Raw genomic sequence first — 26,754 nt, forward strand, 5'->3', positions numbered from 1 at the left:
TGTATATATCCTTTTAGTTCTTTTTTTTTCTATTGCAGTATGTTTACATACAGCTTAAACATAATAAAGAATGACTCTCTGGGGCGCCTGGTTGGCTCAGTTGGTTAAGCTCTGACATCTGCTCACGTCATGCAGAGCTCCTTCAGATCTTCTGTCTCCCTCTCTCTGCCCTACCCCTGCTTGTGCTCTCTCCCTCTCTCTTTCTCAAAAATAAATAAATATTAAAAAAAAATGGCTCTCTGAAAACCACCCTTACCAGTGAGATATTGAAGAAATGTCCACTAGAATAAGAACAAGACAGGAATGCCCACTGTTACCTTATTTAACATTATTTTGGGAGTTCTTAGTGTAATAAGGCAAACACTAATCAGAAGTTCCAATAATGAAAAAGTTAATTATATATTTGTTGGCCAATATTATTTCCTCTTCATAAAAATACTCCCAAGAGAATCAACTGAAAAAGAGTTCAGTTAAATGGCTGACTAAATGCAAAATAATTGTTCAAAAATGAATCGTTTTAAATGTACATATAATAAATTATGCCAAAAGACTAAAGGAATTAAAAGCCCTTTACATGCACAACCCAAATTATGAGATACCTAGGAATGATTGTAACAAGAAGTCCATAAGCTCTATGATACAACTGGAAACTTGCTATAGAGGAGGGAATAGAGGCATTGTGTCAAGCATTGGGAAAATTAGTGCCATGTATTACTAAATTTACTGTATAGATTTAATGCAGTTCTAATAATTGAAGTTAATTTATTTTTAAATTTTTTTAATGTTTTTTTATTTTATTTTTGAGAGAGAGAGACAGAGCATGAACTGGGGAAGGGCACAGAGAGAGGGAGACACAGAATCTGAAGTAGGCTCCAGGCTCTGAGCTGGTAGCCCAGAGCCCGACCTAGGGCTCAAACCCACGAACCACGAGATCATGACCTGAGCTGAAGTTGGACGCTTAACCACCTGAGCCACTCAGGTGCCCCAATTGAAGTTAATTTAATTTATATTTGCTTTTGGTATTTGACAAAGTGTATAAAATATAAGTTAGAAAAAAAAGTTAAGTAATTAACTGCCCCTTTTTTGCTGATTTATGACGCTATTGCAGCAAGTTAAGGTTTGTAAGATCTCAAGTATATTTTTGGACTGTGCATTCTGTTCTATTGAACCACCTGTCAGTTTTTACACCAGTTGTACATTGTTTGTTATTATTATCTTTTCTTAAGTAGGCTTCATGGCCCAGCGCAGAGCCCAGCACAGGGCTTGAACTCATGACCCTGAGATCAAGACCTGCGCTGAGATCAAAAGTTGGACACTTAACCTTAAGACTGAGCCACCCATGCACCTCCTTATTATTATTATAGTCTTATATTTTAAGGTCTAAAACAATACCCTTCATCATTCTACTTTTTCAAACTTTTCTTGGTTATTTACCTAGAGAAATAACTTTGATAAAGAACAATGCACACAGCACAGTGTTTATGGCATATTCCCATTTAAAAGTGTATAATTTTTATTAAACAAAAAAGTCTTTAAAATTTTTGAGATTTTTATGTTTTTCTATTAAGTGATAAGTAAATATCTTTAATTTAAAAAATGTTTCCTCACCTTTGTTTCAAATTCACATTATGGTCAATGGGATTTAAAAGTTGATAATGAGACTAGTATAAACATTTTCCATTAGGCAGGAAACCATTAATTTCAAAACAACATCAGTGGTTATCTTCTTGTGCCTGTTCAGAGTTCTGTCATGTTAAAAATGACCTTTTGTGGAGCGCCTGGCTGGCTCAGTCATTAAAGCATGTGACTCTTAATCTTGGTCGTGAGTTTGAGCCTCACATTGGAGGCAGAGTTTACTTTAAAGAAATGACCTTTCATGGTAGAGCTTTGCCTTGACTCAAAAGACACCGTTTTTACAAGGTTGTTATTTGAAACATCAGTGGAGTCCAGAATACGTGTGCGCACGCACACACATACACACCCATAATGGAAGGTTTCATTAAAAGAAGGTGATAGCAGTATAATAATGGATTATTTGTGAAATGGTGCTGATGGTCTTCAGTTCCTAATTGAAGATTGTATTGGTTTTTCCTCATCAAATCAGTGTTTTTTTGTTGGTAGCCAGAATGACATTAGGTCAAACTGTAGTCTGTAGCTACAGCTTTCCTTTTTTTCCACTGCATAAAAAGATTAAATACTACAAAAAAAAAAAAAAAAAAAACAATAATAATAACTGCATTTGTCTTGACTATTTAAATATTTTTAAATTTATTTGGTGATTCTTTATCTTCTGTTTTTCTTCTTTGATCTCCCCCAGATAATTTAAATGCTATAAAACAGGTGGGTCTGGCTGCTTTATTTTGTCCATTTTGCCCCAGAGGTCAGTCTTTCCCCTTTTCAGCTTAGAGCTCAATAATCAAAGGGCTTGAATAGCAAGAACCCTTAAGAATCACGTCTTAACTGGGGCGCCTGGGTGGCGCAGTGGGTTAAGCGTCCGACTTCAGCCAGGTCACGATCTCGCGGTCGGTGAGTTCGAGCCCCGCGTCAGGCTCTGGGCTGATGGCTCGGAGCCTGGAGCCTGTTTCCGATTCTGTGTCTCCCTCTCTCTCTGCCCCTCCCCCATTCGTGCTCTGTCTCTCTCTGTCCCAAAAATAAAAATGTTGAAAAAAAAATTAAAAAAAAAAAAAATCATGTCTTAACTAATGAAAGAAAGAAGTGGCACTCAGGTGGAGCTTTGCCAGTACTAAAGGTGTGTGCTTGTTTAGTTCTGGTTTTAATCTCATAGTACATCCAAGGCCAATGGCTTAACGTTGGTTACAGTGAAGTTCAGGTAGTTTTGCTTGATAATTTATTTTCATACTCACTGTATACTCACTCCAACCAAAAGGTGAAAAGGTGGATGAATGGATGATTGGCTGGCAGACTGATTCATTAATTCATTCAATAAATTTTGTTGGTACACTGCCCTAGTTGCCATGAAGGGAAAAAATAAGATACAGTTTCAGCTCTCAAAGAGGAGATCAAGAACTGTCAATGTGAGGCAGAGTGAATAAATGTTTTTATACATATGAAAAGAGTTGCATTATTGGAATTTCATGCCATGTTATTGAGCATGACTTGTACGTATGGAAATTATTAAAACCAAATTTGCTTGTATAGATATATATTTCCTTTCTTATCTCTGCATTCTTTGAACAACTTAGTGGTGATTTCTTTAAGGAGAATTTTTTTTATTGTATTTGTCTTGTATCAAGAGAATTTGGAGAACATGGGGAAATAGGAAAATCTAGGGGCTTCCTAATTACCTAATAACCTTAAAGATACAGACACACAGTATATGATGATGAAACATACTGTTTTATATGGCTAATAATGCCTCCGGTGTGGGTTAAAGGTGCTTCTCATGAAACACTGGGGCTGGGGTATTTTTGTTACAGGTTTAGTTTGAGGAGTGGTAGAAATGTCTCTGACCCAAATAGCCAACCTCTCTTGATTTTAGACCTTTCATTTATTTTCTAAGAATTTCCTTTATTTATTTTTTTTTAACTTAAAAAAAAAATTTTTTTTAACGTTTATTTATTTTTGAGACAGAGAGAGACAGAGCATGAACAGGGGAGGGGCAGAGAGAGAGGGAGACACAGAATCTGAAACAGGCTCCAGGCTCTGAGCTGTCAGCACAGAGCCCGACGCGGGGCTTGAACTCACGGACCGTGAGATCATGACCTAAGCCGAAGTTGGATGCTTAACCGACCGAGCCACCCAGGCGCCCCTAAGAATTTCCTTTAAAGATTGGTTTTATGATAGGAAGCATCATTCTTGGTGATGGTCATACTGGAAATATCAGGGATGGCCTAAGAGAACAACTATTTTTTTAATTTTAACGTCATTTTGGACAATTTGTATAACTGCTCTGTGCCTGAATTTTACTTTGGTTACAGTAATACCTCCAACAGTGTTTCTAAGGTTAAAAATAAGTTGTGTGATTCAATTTATGTTTAGGTATACAGTATGTTAGTAGGAGTAGAGATTCACGTCCAGAGTACTTAGATATGAGCCCCAATTTTGCCATTTGTCGGCTTTGAACTCACTGGACAAGTTTACCCCTGTGTGACTCATCTGTTAAGTAGGATAATAAATGGAATCCTTTTGATGTCCTTGTTGTGAGAATTAGATTAATTAACACATGTAGAACACTTAGAATAGTCCCTGGAGTTATAATATAGGCTCAGTTAGTGTTAGCTTATTCATAGAAAACGAGGGGAAAGAATGCATGGGAAATTGAACTTAGTTTATTCTTTCTGAGATTTAGCTCTTTTTCATCAGCTCTTTTGTTAAAGATGTTCGTATGTAACAAAATAGATATTTAGTATTATTTTATCTCTTGTGTTCTGATTCTTCTGGTAGAAACGTTATCATTTAATGAAATGATTGGGAAACAAGAATGAAGGGGAGAAAAAGCAATGAAACTGCTTTTTGGGAAACAAGAATTTCCAAAAATTGGGAAACAAGAATGAAGGGGAGAAAAGAAATCACCTTTGAGTGATTAAAAACTGGTGGTGCTATTTTAATCCTCGTAACCATTTCTCCTAGAAACTAGAAGAAAAGCAGAGCTGGGTTTTTTTTCAATCACTTTTTTTATAAATCTAAAACCAACTGTAATTCAAAGATTGTGTTGCTGTAAGCATAGATGGCAGTGAATTTGTAATAACATTTAATCTGTAGCTTTCAAGATAATCTCAATTATGCCTGTCTTTTTCTTTCCTTTTTGTCATGAAATTGTTAAGTGACTTATTCTAAGTTCATTACCTACCAGCCTGACACTTTCCCCAACTTAAATACTTCAAAACCTGAAAAGGATACTTGCAGTCTAAACTAGTGAAAGATCCTGTTCTCCCTTTGCCTGTCTCCATTGTTTTCAAATATTTATTGAATGCCTACTATGTGCTGAGCAGTATGTTACTTGCTGAGGATATATGTAGGAGAGACAAGTAAGTAAATAGATAATTAGAACAAAAGTGATGTGTACCCCTGTATGTAGAGGCAGACTCAGGCTGACTTGGGAGCACAGAAGAGGTATACCTGATTCAGTCTTAAGTGTCATAAGGTAGATGTTCAAAGGCGGCTTCAAGGAGGAAGTGACACATAAATGAATTTGAAGGAGCAGGACTTAGCCAGATGAGGGGATGTGGGGAGGGAGACGACTTTCCAGGTAGCTAGAACAGCAGATGCCTCAGTAGATAGACCCGGGAGAGCATGTCATAGTTTAGGAACTCCACGAGGTGCAGCAGGACTGAAGACTAGTCCCAGGACTGAAGACAAGTAAGTACGGGAGAGGAGGTAGAGAAGAGGCTCGTTAGAAAGGTAGGCTTAGATCAGGGCTTGAAAGATTTTTTTTGTGAGCCGTGAAGAACACTGTTAAATTTGTGCTGTTGTAAACATCACTGCGGCCCCACTGTTGAGGATAGATTAGAGAGGAATCAAACTGGAAGCAGGAAGCAGTAAACTTACTGCCCCAGGCACACAGAGGAGGATGTCAAAACTGAAAGCTGTACTCCACAAACAGACTATGTCAGACTGGGGAGATTTGTAAAATTGTTTAAAGATACAGAAGACTTTTTGCCCCAAGTGAATGAATCTCAGAAGAGTTCTTTCAGCCCTTTATCTTTTATATTTTCCTTCACTACAACTCAGCACAACAAACTGGTTGTCAGCTCCTCCCTGGATTTTAGGACAGGTGGTATCCTGAAGGCCCTTGGTGCATAGGCCCTGCAACCAGATGAGTGTTAGTACAGTGTTTAACAGCTAACTGGATGCTGTGTAACTTCGGGCTTTTTCAGTAAAAGAAATTATTTTTAGGCTGAAAAAACAGTAATCAAATTTGCATCTTGAAAGATTTTATTTGGTGATTACATTTTTACAGCCTCAGCAGTACTAATAAAGATTATCTTTTCCGAAAAGTTAGACTAGAATTAGGCTAGTTGTTTTAGTATAGACAGGTGAGCAAAATCACACAATTGTCCGTATTTTTTTTCTGACGTCACCAGATTGTTGTCCTAAAGTGTTAAATGTGTTTCACTGTTCCTTTTTTTTTTTTTTTCCTAATGACAGACGGCGAGCAGGGGAGAGGGGCAGAGGGTAAGAGAGAGGATCTTAAGTGGACCCCATGTTCAGCACGGAGCCCAATGCAGGGCTCAATCCATGACCCTGGGATCATGACCTGAGCCAAAATCACCAGTCGGATGCTTAACCGACTGATCCACCCAGGTACCCCTTTTTATTTTGAAGATTATATTTTTAAGTAATCTCCACACCCAACACGGGGCTTGAACTCACAACCCCAAGACCAAGAGCTGTATGCTCTACTGACTGAGTCAGCCAGGTGCCCCATGTTACTTTTTTTTTTAATTTTATTTTTTATTTTTTAAAATTTGTATCCAAATTAGTTAGCATATAGTGCAACAGTTATTTCAGGAGTAGAGTCTTTAGTGCCCCTCACCCATTTAGCCCATCCCCCCTCCCACAACCCCTCCAGTAACCCTCAGTTTGTTCGCCATATTTATGAGTCTCTTCTGTTTTGATCCCCTCCCTGTTTTTGTATTCTTTTTGTTTCCCTTCCCTTATGTTCATCTGTTTTGTCTCTTAAAGTCCTCATATGAGTCAAGTCATGATTTTTGTCTTTCTCTGACTAATTTCACTTAGCATAACACCCTCCAGTTCCATCCATGTAGTCGCAAATGGCAAGATTTCATTTTTTTTGATTTCTGAGTATATATACACACACACACAATAGAGTATTATATGTATAGAGTGTGTGTGTGTGTGTGTGTGTGTGTGTGTGTGTGTGTGTGTGTGTGTATATATACATATACACACCGCATTTTCTTTATCCATTCATCCATCGATGGACATTTGGGCTCTTTTCATACTTTGGCTATTGTTGATAGTGCTGCTATAAACACCTGTATCCCGTGGATAAATGCCTAGTACTGCAAATGCTGGTTCGTAGGGTAGTTCTATTTTTAGGTTTTTGAGGAACCTCCATACTGTTGTCCAGAGTGGCTGCACCAGCTTGCATTCCCACCATGTTACTTTTTTTAAAACAAGATTTAGAAGGACAGTTTTGTATAATCCAGAACATAATGTTTCTTTGAATTTGAATTTAGAAATTATATGCATAGTTTTTTTGTTTTTGTTTTTGTTTTTGTTTTTTTTTTGCCCCTGTGCTTCATCTCCCAGAATTTGTGATTGTGCAAGATTGAGGGTTTTGAGGGAAGAGAATGCTACAAAAGAGGTGGATACTTCATACATGGAAATCAAAGAATAAAGTTCATTTGAGTTAATAGCTGGAGTAAGTTTTATAGAAACACCACTGATATAATCATCCTTGGTTCCTATTACAGGAATTACTGTTGACTCATGGGGTAACCAGGTGTTCATTACTCAGAATTTTTATTTAGTAGACGATGAACCCTTTATTCTCCTACACGTTTTAAAAAAGAATGTTTAAGGAGATTCCTTGTTAGACATTTTTGAATAACTTTTACAAACATTGTAGCTATTATCCGACATTGATTGTATTCTTACTGAATATGTGGCTCAGAATATTCCTTGGTAATGTTTAGATTTCTTTCTCACTTAAAGGGTTGAGGGCCAGATGAGTTAGAGTTATGAAAGAGAAGGAAGGAAGGAAGGAGAGAACTGGCAGTGGCTAATAGTCATCTCTGAGTCATCAGCAGTGAATGCCACTTTACTGGGGAACATTTAACTCGTTTCAAAACCCTGGGATGGGCAGCCCTTTGATTTCTGACTGGTTAGTTTCTACACATCATTGATACCTTGTGGTTTCTTAATAGAGGCCACTAGGGACTTAGTTTTTGTGAATATCATGTTTTATAAAGTACTTTTTTTCTTTAAAATTCCTCAGTCACTTTCACTGTAACTCATAAAATCTACCTTCAGCGCATGAAAAAGTACCGTTTGGAGAAATAGAAATAATAAATGGATGGCCAATAAGATAGAGGTTGTTAATTTTCTTTAAAAAAATTTTTTTATTTTCTTTATTTCTGAGAGGCAGAGAAAGACAGAGCGCGTGGGGGGGAGGGGCAGAGAGAGAGGGAGACACAGAATCTGAAGCAGGCTCCCCGGCTCTGAGCTGTCAGCACAGAGCCCCATGAGGGGCCCGAACTCAGGAACCGTGAGATCATGACCTGAGCCGAAGTCAGTCACTCAACCGGCTGAGCCACCCAGGTGCCCCGAGGTTGTTAATTTTCAATTGATAACAAATGGATATAATTCTTAGTAAATCTTTAAAATAAAGCCATTCTTGGGATGCCTGGATGGCTCAGTCAGTTAAGCATCCAACTCTTGATTTTGGCTCAGGTCATGATCTCACAGTTCATGGGATTGAGCCCTGCGTTGGGCTCTGTGCCAACAGCAGGAAACCTACTTGGCATTCTCTCTCTCTCTCTCTCTCTCTCTCTCTCTGCCCCTCTCCTGCTTGTATGTGTGCTCTCTCTCAAAATAAATAAATATTTTACAAAATTTTTAAATCATTCCCCTTCCTTAGACTTTGAATTAGTATTAATAGTCAAAGACTTTAACTGAGTATTACTAGAAAAAGAAGTAGTAATTCAGTTACTAAAGGAAGAGTGTTACGGGCACCTGGGTGGCTCAGTCGGTTGAGTGACTTTGGCTCACGTCATGATCTCACGGTTTGTGAGTTCGAGCCCTGCATCAGGCTCTGTGCTGATAGCTCAGAGCTTGGAGCCTGCTTCAGATTGTATCTCCCTCTCTCTCTGCTCCTCCCCCACTCATGCTTTGTCTCTCTCGCTTTCTCAAAAATAAACATTAAAAAAAAAGAGTGTTAATAGCTTAGTAGTTAGTGCTGTATAAAAAGAAACTTTTTTTTTTTTTCCTTAAACTTGTCAGGGTTCCCTCATAGTATAGTGCCTTTAGTAAGTTAGTGCCTTGGAAGATAGACACCACACACTGAAAGGTACAGTTAGTGGTGTTTTGTTATTACTAAAAGACTTTAGTGGACTTGAAAAAGCCTTCAGGTGCATTATGTCCAATAGAACTTCCTGCAGTGATGGAAATGTTCTATATCTGCACCATCCATCGTGGTAGCCATGTGTGGCTATTGGGCATCTGAAATTTGGCCAGTACAAATGAAAAACCGAATTGCAAATTGTATATAATATAAACAGATTGAATATAAATTCAAATAATCATATGCAGCTAGTGACCATAGTATTGGACAGTCCATCTGTAGGTATTTGAGAACTGAATAGCATATTTGATAACTGTTAGTTCAGTGACCAATCATTAAAATATACTCCAGAGTAAGCAGTATTCATTTGTAGTACCTTTGAAAGTGTCGCCTTTTATTTTGCTTCTCTTAGAACCGATGGAACTATAGTATAGGCATACCTCAGAGATACTGTGGGTTCAGTTCCAGACCACTGCAGTAAAGCAGATTTTGCAATAAAGCAAGCCAAATGAATGTTTGCCAGTGCATGTAAAAGTTATGTTTATACTATATTGCAGTTTACTAAGTGCACAGTAGCATTATGTTTTAAAAAATCCATGTACACACCTTATTTTAAAAATACTTAAAATACAAATACAAGTAAAACCTTGCATTGTAACAGAGTAACTTGTTCTCTGAGTGTTCCACGAGATGAACAAACATTTGTAATAAATTTTAACTTGATAAACAAGCAATGTCTTGCAATACGAGTAGTACATGGTGCCAAACGTCCCATGATCACCATTTAGCCAATGGTTCTTCTCTCTTTCTCCCTCTCTGTGTGGTCTCTCTCTTCCTCGCTGTGGGATTGTGGGTGATCGTCTCCCATGCTTGGATGCTCTGTCTCAGGCCGCAGTGTTTGGCAGAAATCAGTGATTTTTCAGAACGTTGGAAGGTGCTCACACTGCCACTAGTATACTTTTTTGTCACTTCAAAGCACCTGTAGACAGACCTTTGCTTTTTCATACAAGAGTAAGCTTAGGAATGCTTTGCTTCATTCTAGGTCAGGCTGCCTGCAGATATAGACCCTTTCCTCTGCTGCCTTATTGCCAGTTACATTAAATACAGTAGATGACAAGTTTATTAATACTGTACTGTAATCAACATCCGTTAGTGATAATGAAAGTGGTCCTACACCATAATCCTCCTCTCTCTTCTCTCTCTCACACCAGCCATGAAGGCTTTCAAAGGTAAGTGTAGGTTAACTTATTTTTCTTTATATTTTGTATTTTCTTTATTATTTTCTATTATGTTACAATATTGTGATCATTTTTATATGAATATTTTTGGGTTGTGGAACAAATCATCCGAGTTTCCATTATTTCTTATGGAGAAATTCACTTTGATATACAGGTGCTTTGGATTATAAGCATGTTGCCAGAATGAACTACGCTCACAAACTAAGGTTTTACTGTACTTTATTTCTGGAGCACCTGGGTGGCTCAGTCAGAAGAGCATGTGATTCTTGATCTCAGGGTCATGAGGCCAAGCTCCACGCTGAATGTAGAGCTTACTTAAGAAAAATACTTGATTCCAAAAAAAAACACTAACCATCATCTGAGCTTTCAGTGAGTTGTAATCTTTTTGCTGATAAGAGGGTCTGGCCTTGATGTTGATGGCTGCTGACTGATCAGGGTGGTGGGTGCTGAAGGCTGGGGCAAGTTCTTAATATAAGACAATGATGTTTGCCACATCGGTTGACTTTTCCTTTCAGCATCATAACGTGATGCTGTTTGATAACATATTTTACCCACAGCAGAACTCCTTTCAAAATTAGAGTCAATCTGGGGCTCCTGAGTGGCCCAGTCAGTTTAAGTGTCCAACTTCGGCTCAGGTCATGATCTCACAGTTCATGAATTCGAGCCCTTCATTGGGCTCTCTTCTGTCAGGGCAGAGCCTGCTTTGGATCCTCTGTCTCCCTCTCCCTCTGTCTGTCTGCCTGTCCATCTCTCTCTCTCAAAAATAAATAAGCCTTAAAAAATAATTCAAATCGGGGCGCCTGGGTGGTTCAGTCAGTTGAGCGTCTGACCTCGGCTCAGGTCATGATCTCACATCTTGTGGGTTTGAGCCCCACATTGGGCTCTGTGCTGACAGCTCAGAGCCTGGAGCCTGCTTCAGATTCTGTGTCCCTCTCTCACTCTGCCCCTCACCCGCTCATGCTCTGTCTCTTCTCTCTCTCTCTCTCTCTAAGAATAAATAAAACATTAAAATATAATAATAATAATTCAAGTCAATCCTCTCATACCTTGCTGCTTTATCAACTAAGTTTATTTGATATTTTAAATGCCTTGTTGTCATTTCAACATTCTTCGCAGCATCTTCACCAGGAGGAGATTCCATCTCAAGAAACCACTCTCCTTGCTCATCCATAAGAAGCAACTCCTCATCTGTTCAAGTTGTATCATGGGATCACAGCCATTCACTCCCATCTTCAGGCTCCACTTCTCGTTCTAGTTCTCTTGCTGTCTCCACCCCATCTGCAGGTACTTCTTCCATTGAAGTCTTGAACACCCCCACACACACACAGTCATCCATGTGGGAATCAACTTCTTCCAAACACCCATAAATATTGATATTTTGACCTCTCCTCGTGAACCACAAGTGTTCTTAATGGCATGCAGTTTGGTGGATCCTTTACTTTCCTGAAGATTTTCAATTTACTTTGCCCAGATCCATCAGAGGAATTGCTATCTATGACAGCTACAGCTGTGCAAAATTAATTCCTTAAATAATAAGACTTGAAGGTCAAAATCACCCCTTGAGGGGTGCCTGGATAGCTCAGTCAATTAAGTGTCTGACTCTTGATTTCAACTCACAGTCACAATCTCACAGTTCATGAGTTTGAGCCCTGCATCAGGCTCTGTACCACCAGTGCAGATTCTCAAGAGACTCTTGGGATTCTCTCTCTCTGCCCCTCCCCTGCTCTCTCTTGCTCTCTCTCAAAATAATAAATAAACTTACAAAAAATTACTCCTTGATCCATGGAATGGCTATTGTGTTAGCAGGCGTGAAAACAAAATTAATCTCACTGTACATCTCCATCTGAGCTCTTGGGTGACCAGGTGCATTGTCACTGAGCAGTAGGAATCTTTCTTTCTGGGCAGTAGGTCTCAAGAGTGGCTTAAAAAATTTAGTAAACCATGTTATAAACCGATGTGCTGTCATCTGTTCCATTTGTAGAGTACAGGCAGAGTAGATTTAGCATAGTCCTTAAAGGCCCTAGGATTTTTGGTATGGTCAGTGAGCATTGGCTTCTACTTAAAGTCACCATCTCGATTAGCCCTTGACAAGAGAGTCAGCCTGTCCTTTGAAATTTTGAAGCCAGCATTATTTTTTTCCTCTCTAACAATGAAATTCCTAGATGGAATCTTCTATTTTAAAGCTGTTTTCATCTACATTGAAAACCTGTTGTTTAGTGTAGGTACCTTCATAAATTATCTTGGCTAGATCTTCTGGAGAACTTGTTGCAGCCTCCACATTGCCATGTGCTGTTTCACCTTGCATTTTTATGGAGATAGCGTCTTTCCTTAAACCTCACGAACTGAACTCTCTTAGCTTCAGACTTTTCTTCTGCAGTTTCCTCCCCTCTCTCAGCCTTCACACAATTGAAGAGAGTTAGGGCCTTGCTCTGGATTAGGTTTGGCTTAGGGGAGTGTTGGGGCTAGTTTGATCTTCTCTCTCGACTACTCAAACTTTCTCCATATCTGCAATAAGGCTATTTCACTTTCTTATCATTCATGTGTTCACTGGAGTAGCACTTTTAATTTCTTTCAAGAACTTTTCCTTTGCATTCACAGCTTGGCTAACTGGACCAAGAGGCCTATCTTCTGGCCATCTTGGCTTTCCACATGCCTTCATCACTAAACTTAATAATTTCTAGCTTTTGATTTAAAGCTGTGACTGTTCCTTTCACTTGAACACTTAGAGGCCATTGCAGAGTTATTAATGGACCTCATCTCCATATTGTTCTGTGTCAGGGACTAGCTAAGCTTGAGGAGAGGGAGAGAGACAGAGGAATAGCTAGTCAGTGGAGCAGTCAGAACACACACATCTATCGATTAAGTTCACAATCTCATGTGGGCCTGGTTCATGGTTCCCCAAAACATTTACAATAGTAAAATCAAAGATCACCAATCACAGATCACTATAACAAATATTATAATAGTGAAAAGTTTGAAATATTGCAAGAATTACTGAAATGTGACAAAGAGACACAAAGTGAGCAAATGCTATTGGAAAACTAGTGACAGTAGACTTGCCTGACACAGGGTTGTCTCAGACCTTCAATTTGTTAAAAATGCAGTATCTGTGAAGCACAATAATATGAAGTATGTCTAAGTGAGGAAGATGACAGAGAAAGTTAATTGAGGAATTTCTTTACTTCAAGTCTTTATATGTTATCTTCCCAATGAGGCCCTTCTCACACAATTTGTAATTTAGCACTCTCTCTCTCAGCCCACCCTGCTTCCCTTTCCTGAATAATTTTTCTCTGCGGTACTTATCACCATGTAACGTCTAGAAAGAAGGCATGAGGTTTTTCTGCACTGTATTCACTACCATGTCCCCAACACCTGGGACAATACCTGATACTTTAGAGGTGCTCAGGAAATAATTGTGGTATGAATATATAAGGCTTGTGGTTTCCCAATAATAATAATCCAATTCATTAAGTGGGTATTGTGCAATATATGGCAAGCACTGAGCTAGATTCATTATATAAAGTACACTATGGCCACTGCTCTTTTCCATAATAAAACACTTTTTGGAGGCATTATTTGAAAGAGAACATTGAATTGGTTAAGTCGTTGGTTTGATTCTGCTATAGAATTTCAGAACCAAAAGGGAGCTTGGCAATAATTTGATTCAGCCACCTGATGTCACATAGTTGCCTGAAGTTCCATCGGTGTCATTGATAACCTCTTCTCACCTCCCTCTTTCCCTTGTCCTCACAACCTGTGAATCTTTTGGCTCGGCTGTTTTTCCCACTCTTTCTCATCTCCATTCAGCTAACTCTCGTTTCCAGCTGGGCCTACCTTTCCCACTGCCTCTACTGCATTCTAAGTGACTCTGTAAATCCTTAACCCAGCCCTGGAAAAACCCTTCCATCTTTCTTACCTGAAACTTTCCTGTTTAATATCATTTCTTACAACTCTCTCCTCAGTTCTAGAAGCATGTCCTGATCCTGTGGGCATCCTTAAGAACTTATTGTCTTCAAAATGGGCAAAAGACATGAACAGACACTTTTCCAAAGAAGACATCCAGATGGCTAACAGACACATGAAAAAATGCTCATCACTCATCATCAGGGAAGAACAAATTAAAACCACAATGAGATACAACCTCACACCAGTCAGAATGGCTAGAATGAACAACTCAGGCAAAAACAGATGTTGGCAAGGATGTGGAGAAAGAGGATCTCTTTTGCACTGCTGGTGGAATGCAAACTGGTGCAGTCACTCTGGAAAACAGTATGGAGATTCCTCAAAAAGTTAAAAATAGAACTACCCTATGACCCAGGAATTGTATTACTAGGCATTTATCCAGGGGATAGAGGTGTGCTGTTTCAAAGGGACACATGCACCCCCGTGTTTCTAGATGCACTATCAACAATAGCCAAAGTATGGAAAGAGCCCAAATGTTCATTGACAGATGAATGGATAAAGAAGATGTGGTGTGTGTGTGTGTGCATGCGCGCACGTGTGTGTACACACACAGACACACACACACACATATATATATACATACATACATACATACATACATACAATGGAGTATTACTTGGCCATCAAAAAGAATGAAATCTTGCCATTTGCAGCTACGTGGATGGAACTTAGGGGGTATTATGCTAAGTGAAATTAGCCAGTCAGAGAAAGACAAATATCATATGACTTCACTCATATGTGGAATTTAAGATACAAAACAGGTGAACATAAGGGAAGGGAAGCAAAAATAATACGAAACAAGGAGGAGGACAAAACATAAGAGAGTCTTAAATAGAACAAACTGAGGGTTGCTGGAGGGGGTGTGGTTGGGGGGATGGGCTAAATGGGGAAGGGGTATTAAGGAAGACACTTGTTGGGATGAGCACTGGGTGTTGTACATAGGGTATGAATCACTGAAATCTACTACTGAAATCATTATTGCACTATATGCTAACTAACTTGGATGTAAATTTAAAAAATAAAATTAAAAAAAAAGAACTTACTGTCTTCAAAACACAAACTTGAAGAAAAAGCAAAAAGGCAGAATGTGTGTAACACCAGTTTTTTAGCCTGAGGTCTTTCATTCCATGGAGCTGAAAACAGTCCGGCGGTGTAACTTCAGTTTCTTCCTCCCATTAACATAGGCCAGCATATTGCAGGCTTGTAAACATGCATGACTTCATGCCTGCCATACATATAGCCTCAGTGACAGAAAAGCATTATCAGAACATCCCCAGTTTTTCTTAAAGAACAGTGGTGTTTAAATTTAAACGTTTTGGGGGGCGGTCATTTATATAAAGAATCTAGGTGGGGCTAGAGGGTGCCAGATATTTTAAGCAACTTCAACCATCATGCTCTTTAAAAATTCTCTTAATCCTCACAACTCTGTGAGTAATTCTCTCCATTTTGCAGGTGTGGAAACTGAGGCTCATGTAAGTTAAAAGTAACTTGTTCGGAGTTGCCTAATCAGTAAACGGGAAAGCTGAAATTTTATGTAGGGCCTCTGTTCCAGGCCTCCAGGGCCTCTGCTCTCTTCCATTGGCAAACCATGTTGCCTTCTGGAAGTTGGGGTAGCAGGGAACAAGAATTACAGTATTTGATGTAGCATAGGAAGCAGGTATGTTTGCTTTTGCATCTAACAAACCAGCCACAGAAAGAAACCAATGCCAAGGCACCTGAATGGTTCATTCAGTTGAGCGTCTGACTCTTAATTTTTTTTTTTTTAACGTTTATTTATTTTTGAGACAGCGAGAGACAAAGCATGAACGGGGGAGGGTCAGAGAGAGACACAGAATCTGAAATAGGCTCCAGGCTCTGAGCCGTCAGCACAGATCCCGACGCGGGGCTCGAACCCATGGACCGTGAATCATGACCTGAGCCGAAGTCGGACGCTTAACCGACTGAGCCACCCAGGCGCCCCCGAGCATCTGACTCTTGATTTCGGCTCAGGTCATGATCTCACGGTTCATAAGCTCCAGCTGCACGTCGGGCTCTGTTCCATGAGCATGGAAAGCCTGCTTGGGATTCTTTCTCTCTCCCTCCCTCTCTCTCTGCCTTTCCCACCCCCCCCCCCCACTTGTACACTCTCTTCTCTCTCTTTCTCAAAGTACATAAATAAACTTTAAATTTGCCAGGTGGTAAACAGCAGCTATACCAGGATCCATAAATCTATCTGTTGTACTCTGGTGTGGTCCTATCAACATAAACTAAATTCTCCAGTACTGTTTCTGGGCTGTGAGTGTGTGTGATGTGCCTGGTTTAAACTTATTCACAGTAATCGTTTTGTCTGGGCTGTTCCATCTGCTTGCTGTTTTTGTATACCAAACCTGATTGTGTTCAGACTTCCTCCTTGGCCTGCTTCTTCCAATATGCTCCCTGGATTCATGATACAGAAATGTCATCCTCTTCCGTTTCTGACTAACCTCTTTGTAATGACTTATTTTTTTGCCATGTACCATTGTCTGGCTACTCCTGACTTGGCCTTTCCTTTCTGGACTTGTTTTCTTTTACTATAGCAACTGTGATCATTATTGCTTGCATTTATTGAGAGTTTTCTGTGTGCCAGGCACATTGCAGAGGGCTCTATTTATGTTCGTGTCATTTAATCCTCACAACTGCCTCGTACTGCTAAGTATGGTTATGCTCATTTTACAGAATGGAAAATCGAGACACAGAGAAGTAAAAGAACTTGCCTAGTGTTAACACCTAGTGATAGATCTGGAATTAAAATTTCAGTTGCCTCCAAAGCACATCCTCTTTTTTATATATAAAATAAAATAAAATTTTTTTAATATTTATTTTTGAGAGAGAGAGAGACAGAGCATGAGCAGGGGAGGGGCAGAGAGAGAGACACGTGCAGAATCCGAAGAAGCAAGAACTGTCACCACGGTACGTGACGTGGGGCTGGGACTCACGGACTGTGAGATCATGACCTGAGCCAAAGTCAGACGCTCAACCGACTGAGCCACCCAGGCACTCCCAAAGCTCATCCTCTTAAACATACGCTGTGTTACATCCATGATGAGGAAGATGATGGTGATGATGATGGTTACTACAATATGTTGAGTACCTACTGGGTGCTGGGCAGCAGGTGCCACCTTTTGCCTCCCATTTTACAGTGTGGAAACAGCTGTTACACATGCTCTGCTTTTAGGCTAATAAGTAAGTGCCAGAGTTTGAAGGTATTGGATATTCTTGCATTAGAGCATTCTTTCAGTATGTTTTTCCTTTTACTCTCTTTCCTATTTTATTTTATTTTTTTTTAAACGTTTATTTATTTTTGAGACAGAGAGAGAGAGAGAGCATGAACAGGGGAGGGCCAGAGAAAGAGGGAGACACAGAATCTGAAACAGGCTCCAGGCTCTGAGCTGTCAGAACAGAGCCCGACACGGAGCTCGAACCCATGGACCGTGAGATCATGACCTGAGCCGAAGTTGGACGCTTAACCGACCGAGCCACCCAGGCGCCCCTCTCTTTCCTATTTTAATGGTCAACGTAATAATGTTTTTCTGACTGCTACCAGTATTAACAATTAAAATGTTGCCTGAGGTTTTCTACGCTTTTTTTTCTTACCATTGCTTTGGCTTTATCATTTTCTTATTTGTTATCTTTGCTATTTTTTTTCCGTATCAAAAGCAGATAAAGGGGATAAAATAACGGGGGGAAGGGAGAAGGTACTAAGGAAAGGTAAAAGGAAATTCCAGATACTAGAAATTCTTCTGTGAGCTCGGTTTGGAATACTAAGATTTAAACTAAAAGCTTTGGGGTTTTGTTGTTGTTTGTTTTGTTTTTCGCAGCCGTCATTTGTTGAAGGAATATTAGGGCTTTGGCACTTACAAACTTGGTGACATAAGTCACAGTATTTGACCTTACTAACCTTAGTTTCCTAATCTGATAATAGGTTAAATAATATGCTCTTCACAATGCATGGTTAGTTGTGGCAGTGATTAAATCCAGTAACCAATGTCAACCTCCATAATGTAGTGCTCAGAAGTGTTAGTTTACCATTTTTACCTTCAGGTGTTAATGAAATAATCCAGCGTATAAGGCTAAACACTGCAGCTTGTGTTAGATATGGCTTTTTGCATTTATCAAATTAAGTGTTAGCATACACAGGTATGTCTGTGGATAAAAATTCATCAAGCTGTATCCTTAATATTTAAGTACTTCGACTATATGTAAGTTAGTTATATCATTAAAAAAGAAAAATCAGTATGCAAGTTGCACCTTCAGTTGGGACATGTGGTTAGCTGATATTTTCATGTATTATATGCAACACAACATGTGGGGTCATTACCTATCATTTTGTAATCCCCAAGGTCATTTAGTGGTTATTGAGCTTGAGCAGGAAGAGAAATACTGTCAAACATTTATTTCAAATTTATTATTTTAGTAAGCAAAATTTTCAGAACTATTTATTTTTAGGGAAGGTATATTCAGTCCTAAACTATTACTCCTAATGTTATTAATTCCCCCTGTGTATAGATCTCATCCTGCTTTGGATCTGCCACTTATAGGTAGGAAATACTACGGTTTTAGAGCAAGCCGTGAAATGTGAGAACAGTCGGTACTTTTGAGGCAAGCCTGTCTTGAAGACATATCTTTGAGTCTACCTCCTTTCCCATCAGTGTGTAATGCACAACCCTGACGTTTTGTGCATGATTACATCTACAAGTTCTACTCTGGAGTAGGCTCCCAATCTTCTATAGCTGTGAATCTGGAGAGTTATAAAAAAGCTCTACGGCAGGAGAAGTAGGTGTGGCCTTTCGGGGCGGGCCACACAGCAGCCCGAATGTAGTTGTCAGTCTCCTCCCCTTCCTGCACTTGAGCTCTTCACAGTGTGCGCTCTGGAATGACAGGCATTCCTGTGTGAAGAGAGCCAGCGTGAAGACATATTTGTAAGAACCACAAGTGCCCAGGCTGGGATACAGGGAACAGAAACTCCAGCAAATTAACTCACCTCATGCTTTTTCCCGACGTTTGGCAGTGACACTGAGAGAGGAGTGCATGTCTCTTCTTTATGTGGATTTATCTTTTTAAGTTTTCTTTGGTCCGGGGCAGTTTGTTGTCGTGAGACACAGACAATTTAATCATGGGGCAAGCTGACGTCTCCAGACCGGTAAATCCAGATGCAGTTGGTGAGTAATAGAAGGCAAAGAAATTTTGACAGAGGCAAGGCAGATGAAGATGTGAAATTGAATATTTTATAGGGAGTTGACCAGGAGGATTTTGTTGTTTATAACTTTAGGATGTGTACAACTTTGTGAAGAATGAATGAAACGTTGTAAGTTGTTTTTCATTCAATTATATTAATTTGCCACTCATAGTTTTGTTTTACTTGAGCCCTTCGGAGTTTTGTTTTTTATATATAATAGTGTAGGGAAACTATCTATTAATTTCTTGCCCTTGCAGAAGATAAGTGCTACAGGAACTCATATTTAGAATTCAATGTTTTACTAGCGTGTTGCAGGACTTGGTATGTATATGGTATGGAGGTAGCACAGCTGATTTCTATAAATGGGACTTTTTTCAAGAATTGACATAATTTCTTAGACTCAGTTATATATACATCCTCCAGATAAGTCTCAGGCTTTTCCCATTGTGCTGGTGTTTCCATTTCTCGTAAGGCAGTTCTTTGATATAAACATTTCTCAAGTCAGTGCTTTATATTTGAAGTGTTTTTGTCTCAGAGATAGCTAGAGAGCAAGCTGGTAATTACAAGTGTAGCTTAGAGTTTCAAGGCTTGTAAGTGAAGTGGAAGTCCATTGTCACTGAAGACTCATTTTCCCAACCGTGTGGAGTTTTGTATAAGATGAAGATGGAAAGGTGGGAAAAATAGTTTTAAGTGGGTATTTGTTAAAGGGTTGAAAATGTAAGCAAAGTGGGGGAAAGCCTATGAATCATTTCTTGATATTACACTCTTAAAAAAATGATTTATACCTTCTCTTTGATTTAGGAAGTAGCAGAAAACATGTTCAGTCCTAGGCTGCTCTTTTTTCAGAAATGAAAAATGTTGATGACTTTAAAGAAAACATTTAAAGTGTGGGAACACAGGTAGCATTCCCAAATATCTCGTGATTTAATATTATTTAGTTTCTAAAAGTGTGTTTCCCCCCTGAGATCTTGCCAGATGAAGTTCCTACAAAGTATTTTTCATGTTTTACTGAAACTGAAGCACATGGATCACAAAGTGAATCACAGAGCAACAGATTTTTAGGACCAAAGTCAGGACTTGATTCACTTCACCTTGATCATGAGCAATTTTTAAAACTTTCTTTTATTTTTAGTGAAATTTTTCATAAATAGAAAAAAGCATAGACAAAAATACACAAAAATACAAAGGATCCTTTGGGCCACTGCCCAGCTTAAGAAATGAAATTAAAAACAGAGATATCCCGCTCCACCCCTCTCTCTATGCCCATGCCCGCATTCCCTTGTGATGACATTTTGTTTCTTTGGTCCCAGAGGTAACCACTCTCCTGAAATTGGTAAATTCACTTTTGGGTCACTAACTTCTCCTGTAGTTCTTCATTAATAAGGATAAGGATATAAACAATGCTAGGCATTTATCTATGAGATGGAAATGAATGGTATTTGAAAACCAAGAAATAGGCAAAGAGATATAAATTACTGATAGGATATAACTTACTTAGGAAGAATGCTCATCTAACATCTATATACAAAAATATTTCATCTAAGTAGATAAAGTTTGATATTTTTGTTTGATAAAAAGTGAGCCTCAAATTCATCAATTTTTCTGTCTACCAATAGTCCTAAAAGCAGAACTAGAAATCACTCAGGCACCTAAGATTTTTATATTCTCTCTAGATTTTTTTTTTTTTTAAGAGAGTGAGCACAAGCAGAGCAGAGGGACAGAGGAAGAGAGAGAGAATCTCAAGCAGAGATCATGGGATCATGACCTGAGCTGAAATCAAGAGTCAGGTGTTCAACCAACTAAGCCACTCAGGTGCCCCTGTTCTCTCTAGCTTTAGTTTTTGGGTTTTATTTTCTATTTCCTAGATAATTCATAGGTGGCTGTAAGCTATTTTAATGGAGACTATAGTATATTTCTTATAATTCAGGATTTATTCTATTTGAGTAAATCAGGGCCAGGTCATGAAGGGTCAACATTGACACCTTTGAGAACTACACCATTGCTTTATTTTATTTTATTTTATTTTATTTTATTTTATTTTATTTTACTTTATTTTTTAAGAATTCTTTTTTTTTCAGTTTATTTTATTTATTTAAAAATTTTTAAGTTTATTTGTTTATTTTGCAAGAGAGAGAAAGAGCACAAGCAGGGGAGAGGCAGAGAGAAGGAGAGACAGAATCCCAAGCAAGCTCCGTGCCATCAGCACAGAGCCCAATGTGGGACTCAAACTCACAAACTGTGAGCTGAGATCAAGAGTCGGATGCTTAACTGACTACGCCCCTTTTATTTATTTATTTTTTAATGTTTATTTTTTAGAGAAAGCATGAGGGGCAGGTGCAGAGAGAGAGAGAGAGAAAGAGACAGACAGAGGATCTAAAGTGGGCTCTGCGCTGACAGCAGAGAGACCAACGTGGGGCTGGAACTCATGAACTGCAAGATCATGATCTGAGCCAACATCAGACAATCAACTGACCACCCAGACGCCCCAAGATTTCTTTTATTAAATTTATTTTTTTTCACTTTTTTAAAAAGTTTATTTATTTATTTTGAGAGAGACAGAGACAGTGCAAGTGAGGTAGGGGCAGAGAGAAGAGGAGACAGAGAATCCCAAGCAGGGTCCACACTGCCAGAGATCACAAAACTGCTAGATCATGACCTGAGCCAAAACCAAGAGTCAGACGCTTAACCAACTGAGCCACTTAAGCGCCCCAAGATTTTTTATTATTATTTTTTTAATGTTTATTTACTTTTGAGAGAGAGAGACAAAGCATGAGCAGGGTGGGGGGTTGGGAGGGGGTGTGGGGAGCAGTGAGAAAGAGGGAGACACAGAATCTGAAGCAGGCTCCATGCTCTGAGCTGTCAGCACAGGGCCCGATGCAGGGCTCAGACTCACGAACTGTGAGATCATGACCTGAGCTGAAGTCAGACGCTTAACCGACTGAGCCACCTAGGTGCCCCTAGATTTATTTTATTTTTAGGGAGAGAGTGCACGCATGAGCAAGAGAGTGGGGCAGAGATACAGAGAGAGAGAGAATTTTATTTTTTATTTTTGAAAGAGCAAAAATCTTAGGCAGGCTCCATGCTCAGCACGGAGCCGGAGGCAGGGCTTGATCTCATGACCATGGGGTCATGACCTGAGCCAAAATCAAGAGTTGAATGCTTAAGCCACCTGGAGGCCCCACTACACCTTAGCTTTAAAGGCTTTTACCAAACATAACTGTTTCTTCATGAAATTTAAGAGGCATTTCAGTGGATGAGTGTGTGGAAAGTCTTATCAGATTCTTTGGAAGGATAAATGTACAAAGTAAATTAAGATTTAAATCATTTGTTTACAGTTCTAGGCCTATAATATAGTAATTCGTTTTAAGCTTTAAAATTGATGGTATTGGGGCACCTGGCTGGCTCAGTTGGTAGAGTAGGCAACTCTTGATCTTGGGGTCATGAGTTCGAGCCCCATGTTGGGGGTAGAGTTTACTTAAAAAAATTAATAAAACTGATGGTTCTAAGTTTAGCAAGCTAAGTGAAACAAAATTAATTACTGGGTATATTGAATATATTTATTATTTAAGGCACTGTAAATGTTTTAGTGGATGCTGATAGATATAAATCATGTCTATGCCCTTGAGAAGTTTACTTTCTAGCTGAGAATTTAAATATTAAAAGAAAAAAATCCAAGATATTTATAAATTTAAGATAATGTGTATTCTTAGGACATCTAGCTAGCTCAGTCAGTGGGACATGCAACTCTTGATCTTTGGGTTGTTGGTTTGAGCCCCATGTTAGGTATAGAGATTACTTAAAAATAAAATCTTTAAATAAAAACAAAACAAAAAAACAGATAAGATGTATTTCTTTCTTAGTTGACCGTAGCTTATGTTGGATGTCCAGAGCTGTTAATTAAGAAGAGTCTGCTTTCAAATAAATAACCTTTGCATGGGGAATCATATGCACGTAGATAAGATGTTATGTCAGTATCCATCTAGAGTTTTACCATAGGACCTCTCTAACAATTGGTGAATTAATCAATTATTTAAATCCAGAGTAGGAGTTTATGCTGTAGTGTCCATTCAGGGGAATAAGCAATTATCCTCAGTAGTTCGTATAAAATTTTTTTTCCTCAAGTGAAATATGTCCATAGGAGAAGCCTGTATATTTACTCAGAGAAAATGTTCAAGTAGTAATACTTTGTAGTTCTTGATCAACGTAAAAGCTCTTTCTGTCTTCACTAAAATCCTTTACTGTGTATCACATTAAAGCAGCCAGCTAATTATTAGCACATGTCCTTAAATTAGGCACAAGACCAAATAATTTTATTTTTTTTCAATATATGAAGTTTATTGTCAAATTGGTTTCCATATAACACCCAGTGCTCATCCCAAAAGGTGCCCTCCTCAATACCCATCACCCACCCTCCCCTCCCTCCCACCCCCCATCAACCCTCAGTTTGTTCTCAGTTTTTAAGAGTCTCTTATGCTTTGGCTCTCTTCCACTCTAACCTCTTTTTTTTTTTTTTTCCTTCTTCTTTTTCCTTTTTTTTTTCCTTCCCCTCCCCCATGGGTTTCTGTTAAGTTTCTCAGGATCCACATAAGAGTGAAACCATATGGTATCTGTCTTTCTCTGTTATTTCACTTAGCATAACACTCTCCAGTTCCATCCACATTGCTACAAAGGGCCATATTTCATTCTTTCTCATTGCCACGTAGTACTCCATTGTGTATATAAACCACAATTTCTTTATCCATTCATCAGTTGATGGACATTTAGGCTCTTTCCATAATTTGGCTATTGTTGAGAGTGCTGCTATAAACATTGGGGTACAAGTGCCCCTATGCATCAGTACTCCTGTATCCCTTGGGTAAGGGACCAAATAATTTTAATAAACTGTACTCTACCATTTAGTCTGGAACTTTCTTTCTCTCTGCCTTTCTATTCTCTTATCTCTAGGTTTGTGTTTTTGTTTTTTCCTTTTTGACCCTTCATATATTTTTCATTCAAAAATTAGCCTCTTTTTTTTTTAACTTTTACATAGGAATATATTTCTTTAAAAGGTACCGTATTATAATATTTTCCTCTTTCCTACATTCGTTTTCCATCACCTTTTGATTCATTTTGCTCTAAAATTCATAGTTACGGGTTCTCAAGCCCATGATGATGGAGTAATTTGGGGCAAGGTGATTTAGAAATATAGGGTAAAATCAGTAAGGAGAATGTTGGATGGATAAAATTTAATGTAGGTATATAACAATATTAACATAGGAATAAATAATAGATGGGTTAATTAAGAATAAACTACTTTATAACCCTTTGAAGAAAAACTTGGCATTATTTGCTTATGAGAGTTATCAGAGACATTTTTTCATACTTACCGAGGTGTAACAATAAATGGTTTCCTCCGGGAAAGAAGGAACAGGCACACTTTCACATGTAGTCAGGAATGAGGAGGAAGCAGTAGAATAGGAGTCTGACATGGACTCCTTATAATAGGGTTTTCTGTTATCGAATGTGGCCTGCCAACCACAAATTATTGACCCTTCTCTCTGCTCCAGTGGATTTTCTCAACAGCCCCTTTTTCTCCCTGCAGGAAAACTTGGGAAAGTTTAAGCCTTTTTTCCATGAGAGAATCTATATTTTCTGGCACCTCACTATAAAACCTTACTCTCAACTTGGAATTTTTATCAAAAAGTGTACACATTTTGATTCAGTCATGGCCAGAAAACTATTTTACCAGAGTTGGAATCCCAGACCTAACTGTACCTGCAGGTGCAGAGAGAGACTTTCTCCCTATCTTCTCCAGTGCTTTGCCCAATTCTATTTCCTGAAGGTCAGAACCTTGCAGTATTTCCAAGGGAAGTTATGGGCCTGCTCTAGACAAAGCCTGCTTTGTTCAGTGGTGGCAGATTTTGCTTTCTGTAATTTTGTTGTAGTTTTCTAAAACAGTTCTTTAAATCCAATAATAATCCTCTTTTAGAAAGCAAAAATGAGTAAGTGCAGTAGTGTAAGTACCATAAATTAATGTTCTCCATTTACAAGGTTTTGATGCTGTTAAAATGCTTGTATAAACACAAGATCTGTTTCAAACTCAATGAGCATTAAAAAAAAAAAAAAATCCCAGAACTATTAGATTATAAAAATAACTGATCACAATATATGTAAAGCAAGTCATGCAAGTCATGCTTAAACTTAAAAAAGGATAATTAACACTTTTTTTTTTTTTGAGAGATGGTATAAGTGAATGAAGGGCAGAGAGAGAATCCCACAAGGGGCAGGGAGAAAGAGGGAGGGAGAGAGAAAACTGGGGCTCACTGGAAGCAGGGCTCATGCCCACCTGATGCAGGACTTGAACTCATGGCCTGAGCTAAAGTCAGATGCTTAACTGACTGAGCCACCCAGGCGCCCATAATTGATACTTCTTGATAATGGAGTGTGTATCTTGTTGCATAAAACTATAGATTTTTAAATTTTTGACAAAAAGCTGGTTATTATAAAGGATTTATGGGTAAAATGGGAAAACTTTATACACTTTAAATCTAAACATTTTAAAACTTAATAAGGTACAAGAAATAGAGGTGGAACTAAGACCCGATAATTTTGTTACTTACTATAAACAAGCCTAATGAAGGGGAGAGGGTAGTGAAGGCTGTATTGAAAACTAAGTTTTCTACTGACTCCAGTTGCCTGTGCCTTACTTTACCTTCCAACATGGGTAATTCAGAATTGGTTATAGGGGTGCCTGGGTGGCTCAATAGGTTGAGCATCAGACTTGATTTTGGCTCAGGTCATGATTTCACGGTACATGAGTTCGAGCCCCTCATTGGGCTCTGCACTGATAGTGCAGAGCTTGCTTGCGATTCTCAGTCTCCCTCTCTCTGCCAGTCTCTCTCTCTCTCTCTCTCTCTCTCTCTCTCTCTCTCTCTCTCTCTCTCAAAAATAAATAAACTTTAAAAAAATGTGGTTATAAGTCAGGGGCACCTGAGTGGCTCAGTTGGTAGAGCATCTGACTCTTGATTTAGGCTCAGGTCACGATCCCAGGACCTATATTGGGCTCCTAAACATGGAACCTGCCTAAGATTTTCTCTGTCTCTCTTAGAACACCTGGGTGGCTCAGTTGGTTAAGTGTCCAACTCTTGATTTCGGCTCTGGCCATGATCTTAGAATTTGTGAGATTGAGCCCGACATCGGGCTCTGTGCTGTCAGCACAGAGCCTGCTTGGGATTCTTCCTCTCCCTCTCTCTCTCTGCGCCTCCTCTGCTTGCTCATTCTCTCTCTAAATAAGTAAATAAACATCTTTTTTTAATTTAAAAAAAGATTCTCGGGGCGCCTGGGTGGCTCAGTCGGTTGAGCGTCCGACTTCGGCTCAGGTCATGATCTCA

At 38.9% G+C, this 26,754-nt stretch overlaps 1 protein-coding gene across 14 annotated transcripts in view; it reads left to right on the plus strand.

Annotated features, from left to right (window-relative positions):
- PHACTR4 (phosphatase and actin regulator 4) overlaps positions 1-26,754 on the plus strand; it is a 134,396-nt gene that overhangs the window by 70,570 nt on the left and 37,072 nt on the right. For 5 of the 14 annotated variants that reach the window (XM_045035382.1, XM_045035380.1, XM_045035385.1 and 2 more), the window contains exons 4-5: positions 10,201-10,218; positions 11,344-11,511. The exons of 6 other annotated variants lie outside the window; for them this stretch is intronic. In XM_045035382.1, the coding sequence (XP_044891317.1) occupies positions 10,201-10,218; positions 11,344-11,511 (186 nt within the window). Of the gene's footprint in view, positions 1-10,200; positions 10,219-11,343; positions 11,512-17,704; positions 19,368-26,754 lie in introns of those variants that run through there. 3 more of the 14 variants (XM_045035384.1, XM_019836480.3, XM_011284502.4) reach the window with 3 other exon arrangements.

The sequence above is a fragment of the Felis catus genome, chromosome C1 (assembly GCF_018350175.1).
Source record: "Felis catus isolate Fca126 chromosome C1, F.catus_Fca126_mat1.0, whole genome shotgun sequence".
NCBI classification, from domain to species: domain Eukaryota; kingdom Metazoa; phylum Chordata; class Mammalia; order Carnivora; family Felidae; genus Felis; species Felis catus.